Here is a 16,898-nt window from a genome sequence, read left to right on the forward strand (position 1 = left end):
CCAAACGTTCAATCCGCAAAACTTAAATGATCCTGAAGAAACGCTCTCTCATCGTGCCTGTGCTACTGTGTATGTACAGCAACATGACAATAAACCTGATTTGATTTGATTTGTGCAGATTTGAGTTGGAAAAAACGCTCTTGTTGGATTTTCTAGCAGCTACGATTTCTCCCATTTGTTATAAAGCAGTCTAGAAATGTGCGTGGACTGTTGTACGATGGCCGCACCATTGATCGTGTATAGCTTTAAGCTTTAATAAACGTAAATGGGTGAGTTATATAAAAATCCGCCCCCCATACAGGAGACATGAACAGAACAATTAGCTATAGAGACCAAAATATTTTTTAGTACCGGGCTGCAAACGTGTTTATTCCTGCTGTGAAGTTTAGATTTTTAATATGGGACCCTATGGGGACTGACTCGCTGATGAAGTCAGTCCCAAGTGGACATTCGAGGAACTGCATCGGTTTTGACGCTTCTGCATTTTTCAGCTCCAGAGGGGTTTTTTGGTTTGTTTGTTTTTTTAACCTTCATTTAACCAGGAAAGACCCATTGAGATTAACAACCTCTTTTACAAAGGTTTCCTGGCCAAGCTTGTCACTTGTAGATCATATCAGTTGTACTAGCTAGTGCCATGAGGTCGCCGAAAATGTAAATGTCCAATGACAAGAACTTTTAAAGGGGACTCACATACGCTCATGCTGGTAAACCGACTTCTCAAGCGAGTGTTAACGCTTGACAGACCTGCTGCTATGATCGCAAAGCTTTGGGCCAAAGAAGTTTGCAAGACGAGTTTAGCGAGTGTTATTCTGCTTAATTAGCTTTGGATGCACAATCTTTGAGGGAGGAAAAACTACAGCGAACATTAAGCCGTTGTGTATTTGGCATACGAACATTGTATAAGACAGACTACGAAAACTCCTGACTTATCATTGAGCGAAACTGACTTTTGATCCCTAAGTGAACCTACGAAGCTACTTGTTCTTCTTTTCTCCTTCCTTTGCTACCAAATGGAAACCTGCTACTCGCTGTTTTCTCTCTTTTCTATCCACCTCCCTCTCTTCCAGCGGGCATTTTCACTCGTGAGGGAATCTGTGAGTAGTGTCCAAGAAATGGGGCTAAACCTAACTAGCTATCCACTTTCACTCCTCCATTAAAGGCAATATGGTATCATAGCTTCATCAGTGTAATTCAGAAATAACTGTGGGGCTTCTCGTACACTCGAGGAAAAGCTGTGTTTGTCTCATGTTGATGTTCACCTCGCTGACATCAGATCGGTTCTCCGTCATTCCTTCCTCTGCTCTCGGACTCGTTAATTAATTATTACTTCTGGATGAAAATCCGCTTTAACAATCAAGCCTCCTCGTACGTTTCTTGTCCTTTCCTCAGAAGACATTTTGTCGCCTCGCTCGAGGAAAGTCGTCCTCGATTAGAAAGCGCGAAGACGAGTCGAGAGCAGGCTTCTGATCCGTCCGGTAACGTCGAGGAGACTTTCTGATTCAGGTGACAGCTGGTCGGCCGAGAAATGATAAATGAAAATGGCGTGATGCCCTCCGTCGCTGGCCGCCGCTTTCCCGAGCCGTTCTGACTGATTGATGGGAGGTTTCCTGTTGAGGTTTGTTGCATGTGGTTGGTTGGTTGGTGGGAACATCGTGTGCTTTCTTGATCTGCTGGAGCGGGTGAACTACGTGGTTCCCTGGCTGTGAGCTGTTCCTGCACTGTTCCTGTACTGTGGGGCTTTGTGGACGTCCTTTCTTGAGGCTCATCCTCCCAGGGTGAAGCTGCCCTTCGAGGTCTGACCAGAGATCAGCTCAACCTGCCTCCACGAATACACCTTCCTGCTAAAATCAGCCATTTTTGGGGGGAATTGTCCGTCATCTCCCTAGATCAGCTCCGAGGAAAAGCTTCCCCCCCTCCTCTTCCATCCCACTGCTTGGGATTAAAAGTATGAAGCCAGGCAGGAAGTAAGGAAATAGGGAAGGAAAGAATGTGGGAAGGACTGAGGGGAGGAAGAGAAAAAGGCCAGGCGGACGACCCTCGCTTTCTCTTCCGCGACATTCTTTTCAGGGGTGAGACTGAGTCCCGTTGGATGACGACAGGAGTCTGGTCTTGTCTTTGCCCGACCCTCGTCTTTGTAGAACGGCCCCGCCGCCGCCGTTCCCGCTGCCGCTGCCGCCGTCCGCCGCGTTCTCCTTCTCCTTCTCTAACCGCTCCCGATCCGACCCGCTCTCGGAACGCCGGGAGTTCTGACGCGAGGGTGTGCTGGGCTGGCGGGAGAGCTGACCGTTCTTCTCATCTGAGGGCGGCAGGAGGTGAAATCAAGGAGGAGAAGAAGAAGAAGAAGAAGCAGCGACAGCGATGCAACACATTACAGGTTGTGTGTTACTCACCAGCCAGTGCCTGCACAGAAGGCTGATCGTGAGTGCTCAGGAGCTGAGCTTGAATGGTTTCCACTACTCTTTTGAATCTGCGACTGGGACCTGAAGAGGAGACAGATCGACTTGTCATCAGTGTGAAATTATTAGTCGAGAACGGTTTTATACATTTAAAACAACAGCCATTGCGTGCTTTCTAGAAAAAAAGGTGATTATAAAACAACCCAACAAGTTTAGATATCAGGGTTAAGACACTATATTGTTGTTTAACGTGTGATTTTACCTGAGTAATTTGCATATTAAGGCTTAAAACCCTACAAAAATGTATAAAATACTGCTTTAGCCGACTATAACACACATTAAGGCCGACACACTCTACAGTGTTCATTACAGAGATTAACCTACTTAATGTAATAACACTTTGGTATTATAAATCACACATCTTAGCTTCAACATTAAAGCCCAACAACATCAGTAATTATGGGGATTAACATGATGAATTAGAAGCTAATGTTTTGATTCAACAAATCCAAGCAGTCCCCACAACCCCTATCAGCTCTGTTGTTTATTTATCATCATTCTTATTGTGGTTTTCTATCATTTACATACTCTGTTGGTGTCAGAAGTTCGTCAGTACATGGCCAAAGTTTCAAAAACTTTAGAGGAATGTATGTAAAAATGCTCCCTGTGACTAAATAACTCTCGGTTTTGTGGCCGTTTACGTTAAGTTAGACCACTCGCATGTTTCTGATGAGATTGGGGTTTTGAACATATATGTATGTATACAGATTTACAGAAAATGCACAATATAATCTGCTTGTGGTTTTACATTTTTAGCTAAAAATGCTTCAATTCAATGGCTGCAAGGTGGAGCAGTGGTTAGCATCGTCGCCTCACAGCTAGAAGATCGCCAGTTCGCGTCCCAGTGAGGACACCCAGGATCTTTCTGCGTGGAGTCTCCATGTTCTCCCCGTGCAGTGTGGGTTCTCTCCGGGTTCTCCAGCTTCCTCCCACACAGTCCAGAAACATGTTGATGTTAATTGGTGATTCTAAATTGTCCGTAGGTGTGAATGTGAGTGTGCTTGGTTGTCTGTCTCTAATATTTGAGCTTGTGGGATGTTGCGTTGTCTCGACATGTAAAGAAATGTTTTGTTAGGCTGAATATGCTGCTCTACAAACTTTTTGACCGCCCCTCCTAAAGACGAAGGAACATTTATTTTCACATCCACAGCCAGCCACAAAAGACCTTAACGAACCCCATTGTGGCAGGAGGAGCACTAACGAGTCACTTAACAAGGGGGAGGAGCAACAAACCCCCAACTGAAATTTAGGTGTTAATGGCTCCTTAAGGATATAAGTATGTGGAACTCCCAACCAGTCAGTCAGACCTGATGAAGCCTCTTGGATGAGAGGTGGAACGTCTTCAAGGAACTCAAGCAAGTCCAGTTGCTACGATTAATCTACCAGAATAACCACGACCTGGATGACAGACTTACGAAACTTATGACACTTGAGTCAAAATATCCCTCCGGCTCACTCGTGATTGGTCAGGGTTAGGGTTCGCTGATTGGTTGGATGAAGTCACCTGCCATTTTTAAAGCTAGTGGAAGTTACCATATGTGGTTCTTTCCCCAGGTTTTTTGCTTAAAATGTGGGTAGTTCAGAAGGCGGAGCATCAAACTTTCAGGGTCCAAGTCCTTGTTCGGGCAGTGAAGCTTTAACTTTCTTGAGTTTCCCCAATAGGATGAATAAAGCATCTATCTATCTGTCTTTCTGACGTAAAATTGCCGATTCGAAACCAAAGAACGGCCTCGTACGTGACGCTCGTCTACTTCTATCTGATGACATCTAACCCGTGACAGCGCTCGTGTCTCCCACCTGTTATTAAAGTGAAGGTCACGCTGTAGATGCCCATCTCTCTCCTTCCTTCCCTCTCGGCTCGTTCCCTCTCTCGCTCCCTCTCTCCCTCTGAGAAAGCAATGTCCACCTGCAGGAGGTAAAGGAACAATGCACAGGGTTTTGTTGCATTTTTAAAAGAGAAAAAACGCTGCGCTGGCATGACTTTGTGCTTCATACTACATCGGTTCAGGATTTTGTAAAACTCTGTGGAGTCGTAACATAACTTTATTTATACACTAAACAGAGAAAACCATCTGAATGAGCCGATGTGGTGAATTCAGCAGTGTGTCACATAGATCTGTACATCCTAAAATTTAGTTTTTTCTAAAACATCTGAAGCGATTTACAGGCATACGCAGACTTTAAAGAATAAGGCACAAAAACAGGCTTGAAAACAGTGACTTTACATGTAAACAGACCAAAACAACCTTTTTATTTCCTACATTTTTCTGTTGTTTGTGCGGTGACAGAATATTTATAAGAACTGCAAACCTCCATCATAATGTCTTACCTATTATCCCTAAAGAGTTGTGCATTTCTAACTAAGCCTTGTTGTTGTTTTTCGTGTATTTCTGGGTTAGATTTTGTTAAACTGACAGAATTCAGCGTGTTTTTCATTCAGCTCTTCTGTGAATCTTACATTTACATGATGCTCACAGTGACACACTGCATGGAGAAGCTCTAAAGTCGACTAAAGTTGGATAGAAACTTCTTGTCAGAGGTGAAAAGGCGAAAAAAGGAAACATTACTTGGAACTTGACAGGCTTCTGGAAGACAGAGGGGCCGCCGGAGGACTTGTACTCTGCCCGGAAACTGTTCTGCGACACCACGCTGTGGCTGAGGGATGGGATCTGCAACAGGCAAAAGAAAAAGGCTCAGCGAGGAAGATCAAGTTATAAATCTGTGCCTTCGACGCCGCGAAGGGTGTTATGCAGTGATGCTGGAAGCTAGCGAGGCTTATCTAAGCTTGATTACACTCACAGAAAGGAAAGCGTGGACGATGTCGGCCTTGATGGAGCTGAGCGGCTTGTCTCTGATCAGAACAAAGATCTGCTCCTCTTTCTCCAGGCTGATGAAGTTACCGAACCAGGACCTCTTAGCCAGTCTGCAAATAAATGAATATTTCAGATGTGACGGAAGAGTTCAAGTCCCGCAGCTCATACATAACAAAACAGATTTTTAAGTCTGCTGTAGTCACTGATCCCAGCATAGAGACGTGTTAGATAGAAAGCACACGAGAAAACCTTAAACGTGACACAATCATAGATCAACAACCGATACATGGCTGATACAACAGCAGAGGTTTTACTGCAGAGACGGACTATTGGCGCCTCTAAAGGGGTTTCAAGCAGCATTGACGTGATATAACCACTAATTAACTGATATACCGACTCTTACAGATGATAGTAAAGAGCTACAAGTGGTGCATTTTCACTGTTGATTTTTCAACTGATTTTTTTTGCCAACATCCAGCGATTTCAGAGCAACATCAGCAGTGATCCATGTTCCTGTGAGCCTTGTATCCACTAAACACCTGAGGTGGTTAAATGAGCCACTATGTTCTCACTAACTTTGTCTATCTGTTGTTTTGTGCTGGACAGGAAGTGAAGTGAGCAAAGACTGAAGTTTCAGATTAGTAAACAAAGTGAAAGAGAGCAGATTTTTTTTCTTTTTTTTTTCTTTTCTGTGTTTTTTGTTGTTGTTGTTGTTTTATTTTTTTTATTTTGTTTTTTTCTTTTGTGTGTTTTTTCTTTTTAGGTTTTTTCTTCTTTTTGTTTTTTCCTCTTTTTTGTGTTTTTTCTTTTTCTTTTTTGTTTCTTCTTTTTTGTTTTTGTTTTTTGTGTGCGTGTGTTTTTTCTCTATTTGTGTTTATCTTTCTCTTGCTCGTTTTTAATGTGTCACTCTTTGCCCACCTAATTGCCCCTCAAGGATAAATGTTTTTTTCTGTTTTGAAAGTTTTTTTCTGATTTCTGACTCTGATTCTGATCCTTCACAGAGGAAGGCGGCATCCAAGGGAGGATTCATTATAGCTGAATCTTATTAACGAAATCAAAAGTCATGTAAAATCAGTTTTTGTGACTTTAACGTACAGCGGGCTGTTTTGTGGAGCAACAGAGCAGAAGAGTCTGTACGCCATGAAAATGACACAAAAGTCTTTAATTTTTTGCGCCTAAAAGACACAGAACTTCTGGAACACTATTAAATGCACCTTGTGGTGAATTTATGCCGTCAACAAACTTGAAATTCTGCATTCTACTTAAAAAAAAACTACTGGACACGTGTGCTTACTCTGGACTGGACTCTGGAGTCAAACTGGACATGTCTTCTGATGTCGGGACTGAAAACGAAAAGAGACAGAGCGAGAGAAAGAAGGGAGAGAAAAAAAGAGAGAGAAAAGGGCAGAGAATCGTGATGACAGGCTCTAATTTAATTGCCCTAATTACAGATTATCATAAAATCAGACATTACTCAACACGGCCGCAGGCTACAGGCTGGGACACGTGCTCCTCTCTTGGTAATAATAGATCCTATCTGGGATGCAAATGCAGCATAGAGGAGCTCTGATTGTTTAAACTGTTCGCAGAGCATCAAGCTCGCACACATGGAGAATAATATGGCTTCGTCGCTCAGCTGCGAGGCTAATTTTAGGACGCATTCGTCTCCGCTCACCTTGGAGTTTGCGCCGATGGAAGCGTGGGGAGCCCAGCAGGTTGTTCTTGAACGAGTTGAGCCTCGTCCTCCAGTGGGCGGAGCTCGACGCAGCCATGCCGCCGCTGCCGCCCGGGCTGGAGGGCGGGGTCAGCGACAGCGAGGCCCCGCCGGCGCCGTCCGCTCTGGAAGAAGAAGATGAGGAGGAGGAGGAGGGAGGGGTGGTGGAGGAAGGGTGCTGGATTTGGTGCACGGGCGTGCCCAGAGGGGTGGGCAGCGGTGAGCCCTGCGGCGTGACCTGCGACACAGGAGGAGGGGTGGGAGAGGAGTTAGCGGACGAGTGGGCGTTCTTGGACTTGAAGGTGAACGGTGAGGGGAAGTTGAAGAAGCGTGGGATGGGGGAGAGGAGCGGGGAGGGGGAGGGCGAGGGGGAGCGCGGCGTCTGGAGAGGGAGGGACTTCATGGAGTGGAGCTGGGGCCGCTCGGCGGGGCCCTTAGAGGGCAAGGTCTGGGTTTTTGGGTCGGGCGCCGGGCGGGCGGGCCGAGGGGTGGTGGCACTTCCTGGTTTGGGGTCTTTGGAGGAGGAGGAAGCGGAGGTGGAGGTGACTTCTGATTGGCTGAAAGTGAAGACCGGGCTCTGATGGGCAGACAAGAGAGAGATGGAGAGAAAAGCGGGAAAGAGGTGTGGACAGATGAGACAGGAAGCAAATGGACATGAGATATGATTCATGGACATGACTCATCAACTATCAGATGCACCAAATGGATGATGGATTTGGTGATCTGTACTGCGGCGCACAATCATGTGTGTGTCGCTTTTTTTTTTTTTTATCCCTGTCAGGATACACAGACCTTAGTATGAGGCAGCATGATGCGTCTATGAAATGAGAATGCGTATGACTGAGAATATGATGGAGAGGCATGACTAGAAATGACAGCCTGAGCAAACGTTATCACAGTCACAAGTCACAAGACAGGAAATTTGTTTTTGTGTTTCTGATGACCAAAGCTGATATTTCTAGATAGTACATATATTTCACTATAACGTATATGCACTCTGTGTCCGAAAATGCAATCTGTCCACAGCACACCACCCTGCAGGGAGCCGAGAGAGACGGATGGACTCTTTGTTTTCATTAAATTCCAAAGAAAAGCCCAAAGCCTACAATATATTAAGATGGGCTCCTAATGCAATCAGTTTTCTGTCAGCGCTGAGTTCACTGGTTGATTTAAATATTTAAAAACCTGTATGTTTAATAACGTAACATCTGTGGGTTTTATCGAGCATCACTGAAAATGAACACTGCAGTAGAACAGCGACTATTTCCAGCTATGGATCGGTTGTAACGCTAGTTAGCATTTAGACAAGAGAACTGTATCCTACAACCTTTTTACTCAACTTTTAAGTGAGAAAAAGGGGTCAGACGGTTTTGTAAATCGTTTCTCTGACTGCTCGTAAGCGGTAGCGTCAGGATCTACAGGGATCTGCACAGTAATGGAGGAAAACTGACAGAAAACAGTCTACAAAAACTACTGTGCACAGATAGTATGGCTGCTATGATCATTAAAAACCTGTGAACCTGGACGCAAATAGAGCACATGTTCAACAAAAGCTCCATATAGTTGAGTTTTAATAAACAGATGCTAAAAATTAAGTTAAAATGTCCAGATTATTGTAAGGTTCTGTGCAACACTTTGTCAGATTATGTGACGTAAAGTACAGAGCAGCTCATTACAACCGGCCATTTGCACCATTATGACCACAATAAATAAAATATCTATGCTTAAATGCTGCCTTCACTATTAGAAACATCCATGTACAGTAGACAGCAACCCTTAAGTTGGAGATTCTTCCATCTTACATCATGTAAATTACAGCTGAACACAGAAGAACTGAATAGAGGGAAGTTCTCACCCTGGGACTGCTGAGAGGGCTGGAGGACAGACCCGTGGACGCTCCGCTGACTGAGCGAGACCTTTAGAGGGCAGCACAAAATGACAGATGTTAAGGTGGAAGAGACCAAGAACTTATTCTGTAGTTTATAATCTGCTCCAATGTTGGGCGTCTTTGTCCAACTTGTACTTGTGCTTTCAACTGTTTCCATCAATTCGTACCTCTGGCTGTGTGCGTTGGTGTCCAGGGCCCTGCGAGGCGGGGTGGGAGACCCCTGTTCTGTGACGCTGATGACCTCCAAGCTCTTCCTCTCTGGACGACAGCGGCCGTGTCGCGTCAGCATGGGCGAGTCGACCCGCTTCCTGGGTGGGTCTTGAATGAATATTAGAGAAAAAATGGGAATGAAAGTTCTCTTGGCATTTCTGGTGATAATTTAAAACACAGGTTAAAGGAAAGCTGAATGTTTCGGTGTCATAATTCGGCTTTTTGCTCTTGATTTCAGAGCAGCTTTTCTCACCAATGTCATTTCTGGGTGGCAGGTCCTCGTCCTCACAGCTGGGGTATCGCTCCTTCCTGTCCAACAGGAGGTAGTAGATCATCTTCTCCTGGTTCTCCCTGCAACACAGAAGGGCAATAAGACCTTGACTCCAAAGGTCAGAAAAACAGGAGACAGAAAGACGTAGAAAAACTTCACTGTGGTTGGCTATGTAGAAAACCATTTGGAATCGCTGTGTCTATGGTTAAACAGCTCATTAGGCTCATTACTGGTTCAAAATGTGACTTTTTCGGTTTACTAGATAATCTTTACATGCTTTATTCTTCTTAGATTTTGCATTGCTGTAGTATCTCTTCTTCCTCTCCATCAGAAGCTTCCTTAAACTGGTGGAGTTCTTTGTCTGAGGGTGCGCCAAACGAGCCACTACGCCGTCATTATGCAAAAGTGTGCTACACGGTGACGCAAGCACTGGAGAATGGCTGCACCTCATTATTGTTCTGCTTTAGGGGGAAAACGCTCAGGATTGGTTGCATTCTTTAAACCGACCCCAGCCCTCTTGGGCAGAGCTTAGCCCAGGATGCAGTGACGGTGCCCCAGCAGAACAGTGTTCTGTTTTGGTGGAACATTTGCATGCAGTGAGGCAAACACTGTCATTAAAATGGCTGATTCAGACAAACAAAGAACTGAGAAAGCCTGTGTTGATGCATGACCCAAATCTTTGGCTAAAAATAGCTGTTGTTGTTTCCCGTAGCAAAGTTGGAAAATTGTAAAATGCAGATAGAAAAAGAGGAGGAGAATCTCGTGTAAGTTATGAAGCAGAAATGGCGTATACCCAAGGCATTTAAGTGTGTAAGGAGTTTTCTGAGGCAGAGAATAACTGCCCTTGGGGTGGACTTTGGGCCTTGTAGGTTTGCAGACATTTTACATGCTCAAAACAGCTGTAACACACCACAGGCAAGGGAAAACTATAGCACAATATAGGCCCTTTAATGCTAAAAAGCATCAACATAATTTAAAGCCGCCTTCGTAGATTATTTGGGAACTTGAAAATAAACATTAGCAACCTCAACATCTATTTGAAGTCGTGTCTCTGACCTTAGACAAGTTAAACTTAGATATTCGCTCCCCTTTCAGCTCTGCTTTTGCTTTGCTCCACTGTGCCGGCTGATGACTTTGTCTGCGTTCGAACAGGTAGTTTATAATTGTTTGCCTGCTTTTAAAGAAGCTGAGGATCATAGTTTTTAATGATAAAACCAAAGCTCAAAGATGTAAAAAAAAAAAAAAAGACTGCAATGTAAACACTGACTCAAATGTTAAATTCATAATCTAGATTTTTATTTTCTGTGGTTAAAGCATTTGCAGGATAACTTCAAGGGGCAGTTTTTTATCTTTTTGTTGCAGTTCAAAGATGCAAAAATGCTGCACAGAACTGATGTGAGCTGCAGAGTTGGGTAATGATTCTACGGGTAACCCATTTTACACTGCATGCACTCATCTGACCCGCCGTCAATAAAAAGCACCGATCAGTGCAGCTGGAGTCTAAACCCTTCATGCTCGTCGGTCTCTCCGGTTAAACAGGACTACGGCTGTTTAGTGAACATCCACTTCAGTTTGGCAGAGAACGGGGACTGGGGACGGAGAGGCGGATACAAGAGGCATTGTTTATGTTGCTGCTCTTGTTCCTGCCATGTCAGGCAGTTCCTGATGTGAGTAATTGGCCGACCACAATGAGACAAAAGAGATAATGAGCACGAGAGTCAGAGAGAGAGAGAGAAATTCAATTAACTGCACACACAATTATGCAATTGTTGGTTTTCCAGCGTGCGTGCAAGGACACGTATTTGTATTTACAAAGTGCACCTGTGAGATTTGACACGACCACGGCTGTACAGCGAACATTAAAACTCATCACAACACGCAGGCACAGTGGAGACACAACAAGAAGCTTCTAATTTAGATTCTTTCACTTGGTAATGAAGCACATTTATGACTCTGCTTCCGTGATGTCTTGATGTCAGAGTGGAAATGTCTGCCGGGCTGTATTTACTCACTCCTCACTTGTAAGGTCCTGTGTGAGTTTGACCCGGTCTCTGAAGCAGCCCAGAGAGTACATGCTTTCCAGGACGTCGGGGTCCAGCTCCGTTAGGGACAGGATCCTCTTAACACAGACCCGGCGAGGGGGAGGCTGCTCTGGGCAGGGCTCGTTACGACCGCTCCTGGTGGGGAGAAGGCAGCGTGATTAGTCTGAACTCGTCACACAGTTTTAGACGTCGTAGCTGTGATGTAATCTCACGACATCATTTTGTCAGATGATGTTTGGCCCTTTGTGAACAAAAGCTTGCAGACACTTGTGAACACCATCATAGCAGACTGCAGTTTCCAATGACTCCTAAACTCATGCATCTGTGTCACAAAAAACATTCACAGAAAACAGACGCTGATGGATGATGAGGTTCAACATCTATGGAGGATTTTAATAAAAGCAGGATGGAGATAAACTGAAAAAAACTGGAGTGCATCTTTGATTTATAAACCAACATTTTTCATCTAAAATCACCTCAAAAATTCCTCCACTATTGACATTTCGAAGAAAAATCTCAACACGTACATGTTTCCGATGGCTTTCGGTCGCTCTTAATGTTAATAATATTTATATTTATCTTATATTTTAATTATTATTTTAACACTATTTTATTTTCTACTACAAATTCATTTTTAAAGTCTTTATCCTGTCTTGCTTTTTGCACGTTTTGACTGATAACATGTACAGCACTTGGGTTGTTTTAAACATTTATACATTTTGATTAGATTTTTCACTAAAGAGCAAAGAAATCACAAGCGTGGAATTCATAAATCTACACAATCAAAGCACTATTGACGACTGCTTTGCACTAAAATCCAACAAATCAAGTCACACAACGACGCAGGCAGCCTCCACGAGTTAAACAGGAACTTTCACTTTCATTTACACCCTCAGTGAGAATGAAAAGGCTGCTCCAAACCGCTGATTAAAACGATTATTTTTGCTTTGCAAAGATCCGTATCTTCGGGCTGGGAGCTACTTTCAGTCTTTTTTTCTCTCTCTCTCTGTGCTTTCACTTCCACGTCGGCAGACTGAAAAGATAAAACCCAAAAATAGATCACAAGATTCGCTCTCTGCTTCTTGCAGTTTCTCTACCTCATGACACTCTGTATGTATGATGCATGTTATTTTAGTATCAAACATTGTGGTCAGCTGAGCATGAGGATCTTTTAAATCCACCGTGTTGGAAATGTTGAACTGAACAAGAGGACATACAGATGTTTACTCTGACAGTGAACTTGTTAATTTATGGTGGAGCACTTTGAGGTAAAAGTGGAGATGAATTAGAAACAGGAAAATGCAAAGGAGGCAACAAGGACAACAGACAACCAAATAAAAAATCAGTAAATGTACTTACTGGTACCAGGCGTGTTTTTGTATTGCTTCTAGCTGCAATCGACAAAAGACAGAAGATGATGTTACAGCATTGATCAAAACATGTTTTTCCATTTTTATGGCCAATATTTTCCTTACAGAAGGCTAAAAGTACCAAGTCAGCACCGTGGCCTCACACGGGGCCAAATGGAGTTGCCCTTTTGCAGAGTAATGTTTGGAAAGTGTTTCAGGAATCAGCCAAAGTCAAAGGTCAGATCTCTCATTTTTCCAATGCTTGTGACAAAAGACCTGACAGACTGACGACACTCTCGTCGGCCTCAGGTGCACTTCAGCCAGATTCATGTATCATCACTGTGTCCGGACACATTAGCGATGAGCTTTTTGGCGTGTTGTCGCGGCATTTGGCGCATGGAGCTGCTAGCTGGACGCTCCTGGAAAAGTTTTCCTGCAGCTCGTCCTAAACCCTACTCACACCCTCTGCATTGGGACAGAGGAAGCTCCAGCGCTTGGGGATCTCTTGGGGTCGGAGTAATGGAGCAGCTGCAGTTCTGCAAGCATGTGAAAAGAAAGAAGAAGAAGTGGGCCTGCTGCGAACTCCGTATTTATACATCTGCAGAGAGAGCAGCTGCAGCGAGAGCTCTGCGTTCGTTAACTTCGCTCATGAGGGGAGACGTTTCCATTTTCAATCTGATAAAATATTGAAGCCGTGTGGGCTCGTTTCTTTAAAGCTAAACCGCCGGTATACGGTGTGAAACCCGTGTGTGGCGGTGGTGGGCGGTTTCCATGGAGGCAACGAGCAAACAGACAGACAGAGGCAGGGATGGGGAGACAGTCTGACCTGGTTTCAGGCTTCATTAATCAACGGCTCATCAGACGAACTCCCGGCTTTGATTAAATCTGCTCCGTTGTAGCTGGATGACTGACTAACCCCAGGTTTTTTTTTTTCCTCTCTGTCTCTGTTTCACAACCTCCTGCGAAACACATTATCACAGTTGTCCCCGTCTCTCTGCCTCTTAAGCGTGAATTAATTTCCACCCCACATGATTACTTTATCCCGGCTTCAATTTAGAACCTGAGTGCGGTGGAACTTCCTCGAGCTCACTCAGTCATTCATTTATTCATCCATCCATCCATCTCTCTCTCGCCGCCTTTTCAAGAATTGCTTTCACGACGGAAAGCTGGCCTTTAGGTGAATAGGAAGAGATGGCCTTTTTTTTTTATTTCACCCTCGGCGCCTCCATCTTTCATTCGAGTCACTGATGAAGCCGCTCCATCATCCGTCATGCAGATGTCCTTCCTCCCTAAGTCTCGCTTTTCTATGAGCTTTTTCTAACTGACTTGGCCCGAGAGCAGAAACACAAACTGCCCGTCCGACTGACTTCTACCTTTCAGCGACACCTCTGCTCTTCTCACTAACCTCCTCGTTTTCTCTCTCCTCCGTCCTGCCTCTGTAAGGTCTCGTGTCAGGTTTCATTACCGCTTCGTCTTGAAGCAATGCCCGGAGCTGCGTCTTTTTTACTTTCCCTCCGTTCCACCCGTTTAAAAAAAAGGTCTAGTTCACGGTTCACGTGCTGCAGAAAGCGATAAGCCCTGCCCTGCTCGGCTACTGCCGGCGTACACCTGTCAGGCTTTCCATTCAGACGCCGCCCGCGCAGATAACGGAGGCAAATTTGTCATCGAAACGCTCGGTGGTTTTTGAAAACAGTGTGTCGCTGATTTTAAATAGAGGCAGATAAAAATAGGCCTCTGGTTTGTGGGGATGGATTGAAATGATGAATGCCAGTGACGGATCAGCAGCTCACATTAACTTCATGAGTTCAGTGAAACAACATCTCCAGAGTGACTCATTTTAAATCTGAGCTTAGTGGAAACATACGCGATTGCTTATATTTCAAGCGTCATATTTTGCTTTTAATGTTAGACGAGGATGTAGAACGAGGACTGCTTGATGAGTTTGCAGCAGGTGAAGTTGGACGGGATCGCTGAGTTAAAAACTTCCTGGGATACAGCGATGAGCACAGCTGCTAACGGAGGGGTGGCGCTGTGGGGAAACCTTCCTGAAGGTCAGCTACAAATTTTCTGATTTTAACAATCTTATAAGTTCACAGCTAGCTACACTGTACGATATGAATCTAATAAACTTTGGGGTTGATTGCACAATGAAAAGCTGAATCGCAGCCTACGATGAGCCGACGTGAATGCGCAAGAATAAATCGTCATAAGCATCCATCCAAACTAGCAAAGCATGAACATCGCCCCCTGGTGGTATTCATGTGTTTTGGAGAGAAATCCCCAAAAAAGGGTACTGGACTGTCTTCTCTGTCAACATCCCACATACTTCTTTTTTTGTAGCCACAAAGCATCTATTTGGGTTTAGCACCAGTGAGCCGTCCTTGAACCGTCGGAGGACCACCGATTTAGAGCTGAGACCAAAGACATCGCCACGATTCTCTCATGATAGTTATCTTTCATCTGGGACGGCAGAAAATCGCACAAGTGTGTAGCGGGCTTAAGAGGTGACAGACTTCAACCTGTAACACCACAAACTAGAACACGGTGCGTCTCGGATGTAACACTCGTGTCACTGCTGCAGGTTTGAACGCTGGTTAGCTCAACGTGCAGCACAATAGCTTAAAGTTTAAGCTTAAAATCGATTGCTAACATGTTCATTTAATATGTGCTGGAAGTCATATCATGAGCAAAATAAGCAATCAAAGCTCTGACTGAGTATTTCCACCTTGAAACTGCAGCATAACAATTATAGTTTCAAAAACACGGACAACAAGGATTCTGTCAACTCACAGGGTGGGAATTTTACAGTGTTTGAGCAGAGTGATGGGTGAGCTGGTGTGCTCGAGCTGCAGCAAGCGGTAGACGGATGGCTAGAAAGATCCTAAATTAGAAACACTCGAATCGATTAATAAATTTTAGGGCATCATGTGGTGACGGAGACATGCGATTGTTTTTCTCAAGAGGCCCACTATGTTTTAACAGTTGTTCTTGTTGTTTTATTTGTATTTGTTGCATCTTAACATGTTGTGATTGGCTGCTACCGTGGCCAGGTCTGTCTTGTAAAAGAGATTTTGCATCTCAGTGGGACTTCCTGGTTAAATAAAGTAAAAAAAGAAATAAAGAAAGAACTGCGAGCATCATAGAGCCACATGTTCTAGAGGAGATAAGGGTGTCTGGTTACATCTGAGCCATTTTACAGCAGGCAATATGTAAGTTCACAGAGATAAGACTTTTAGGGGTTTAATCAATGGTCAGAAAGGGTCTTTGTGTTTTTTTTTTGTTTGTTTGTTTTAGCAAAGTTGAAAAAAACTCCTAATGTGGAGAAATGCGGTGTTAAACCGTGACTGGACAAACCCAGTTAGGAGCTGAGCTAATATTCAGTTTGTAGACGGGGTATTGGATATGCTGTCCTCTGCGAAACCCAAAAATACATATACCATCTCCAAATAGGCAGAGGATACACAAACAGAGTGTACGTGTTGACTTTGCTTAGTCACGTCTAATCTCCTGGTCTCGATGCGCCACGCCTCCTTATCCTCTCCTACCGGTGACTCAGCTGGATATTGATTTTAATAGATGTCTGCCAATGTTCTCTCATCAGTGCACAACAATGCACTGACACCGCCGCCGCGTTTGATGGAGCGTGTTTCTCGTCTGCTTGATGATGATGATGATGATGATGAAGCAAAAACGCACATCAAGGGAGAACCCTCGAGGTTTGCTTCCAAAACGACGTTTTAGCACCGAGCATTTCTAATTTCAGACTTTGCTGTAGTTAAACACACACATACTATATATAAGTGAAATCAGCTTTTTGACTTCCCGTCCCGCTCCTCGTTACCGTGAGTCTCTTGTCGGGGTTCACTTCTATCATTCCTTTGAGCAGCGCCTGGCAGTCCGGAGGTATGAAGTGTGGCATGTGGAACACTCCGCTCTTCACTTTCTCCAGAAGCTGCCGCAAGTTGTCGTGGTCAAAGGGCAAGGCACCCTGGGAAGAAGACGGAGAGGGAAGGAAAGAGAAGTAATGCATCGGTTTGCTGTTTTTGTGTGTGAACATCTCTTCAGCTAACACAGTTAAAGGTACCCTTGATCTCTTTTGTCCAAATCGAGACATCTCATAAACTGTTGGATGTGTTGCTATGAAATCTGGGAGAA

At 44.4% G+C, this 16,898-nt stretch overlaps 1 protein-coding gene across 4 annotated transcripts in view; it reads right to left on the reverse strand.

Moving 5' to 3' along the window:
* Window positions 1-1,648: 1,648 nt before the first annotated feature.
* LOC103358653 (serine/threonine-protein kinase BRSK2-like) overlaps window positions 1,649-16,898 on the reverse strand; it is a 23,997-nt gene continuing 8,747 nt past the window's right edge. The window contains exons 8-21 of one of the 4 annotated variants that reach the window (XM_008283703.1): window positions 16,585-16,733; window positions 12,754-12,785; window positions 11,365-11,529; window positions 9,335-9,432; window positions 9,039-9,189; window positions 8,839-8,899; window positions 6,945-7,560; window positions 6,564-6,612; window positions 5,256-5,379; window positions 5,024-5,125; window positions 4,254-4,362; window positions 2,391-2,480; window positions 2,209-2,296; window positions 1,649-2,169 (exon numbers count right to left, since the gene is read on the reverse strand). In XM_008283703.1, coding sequence (XP_008281925.1) covers window positions 2,064-2,169; window positions 2,209-2,296; window positions 2,391-2,480; window positions 4,254-4,362; window positions 5,024-5,125; window positions 5,256-5,379; window positions 6,564-6,612; window positions 6,945-7,560; window positions 8,839-8,899; window positions 9,039-9,189; window positions 9,335-9,432; window positions 11,365-11,529; window positions 12,754-12,785; window positions 16,585-16,733 — 1,940 coding nt within the window. In that variant the 3' untranslated portion in view covers window positions 1,649-2,063. Of the gene's footprint in view, window positions 2,297-2,390; window positions 2,481-4,253; window positions 4,363-5,023; window positions 5,126-5,255; window positions 5,380-6,563; window positions 6,613-6,944; window positions 7,561-8,817; window positions 8,900-9,038; window positions 9,190-9,334; window positions 9,433-11,364; window positions 11,530-12,753; window positions 12,786-16,584; window positions 16,734-16,898 lie in introns of all 4 variants that reach the window. The other 3 variants (XM_008283704.1, XM_008283702.1, XM_008283701.1) reach the window with 3 other exon arrangements.

This window comes from Stegastes partitus, unplaced genomic scaffold (assembly GCF_000690725.1).
Source record: "Stegastes partitus isolate 25-593 unplaced genomic scaffold, Stegastes_partitus-1.0.2 Scaffold324, whole genome shotgun sequence".
Lineage (NCBI taxonomy): Eukaryota > Metazoa > Chordata > Actinopteri > Pomacentridae > Stegastes > Stegastes partitus.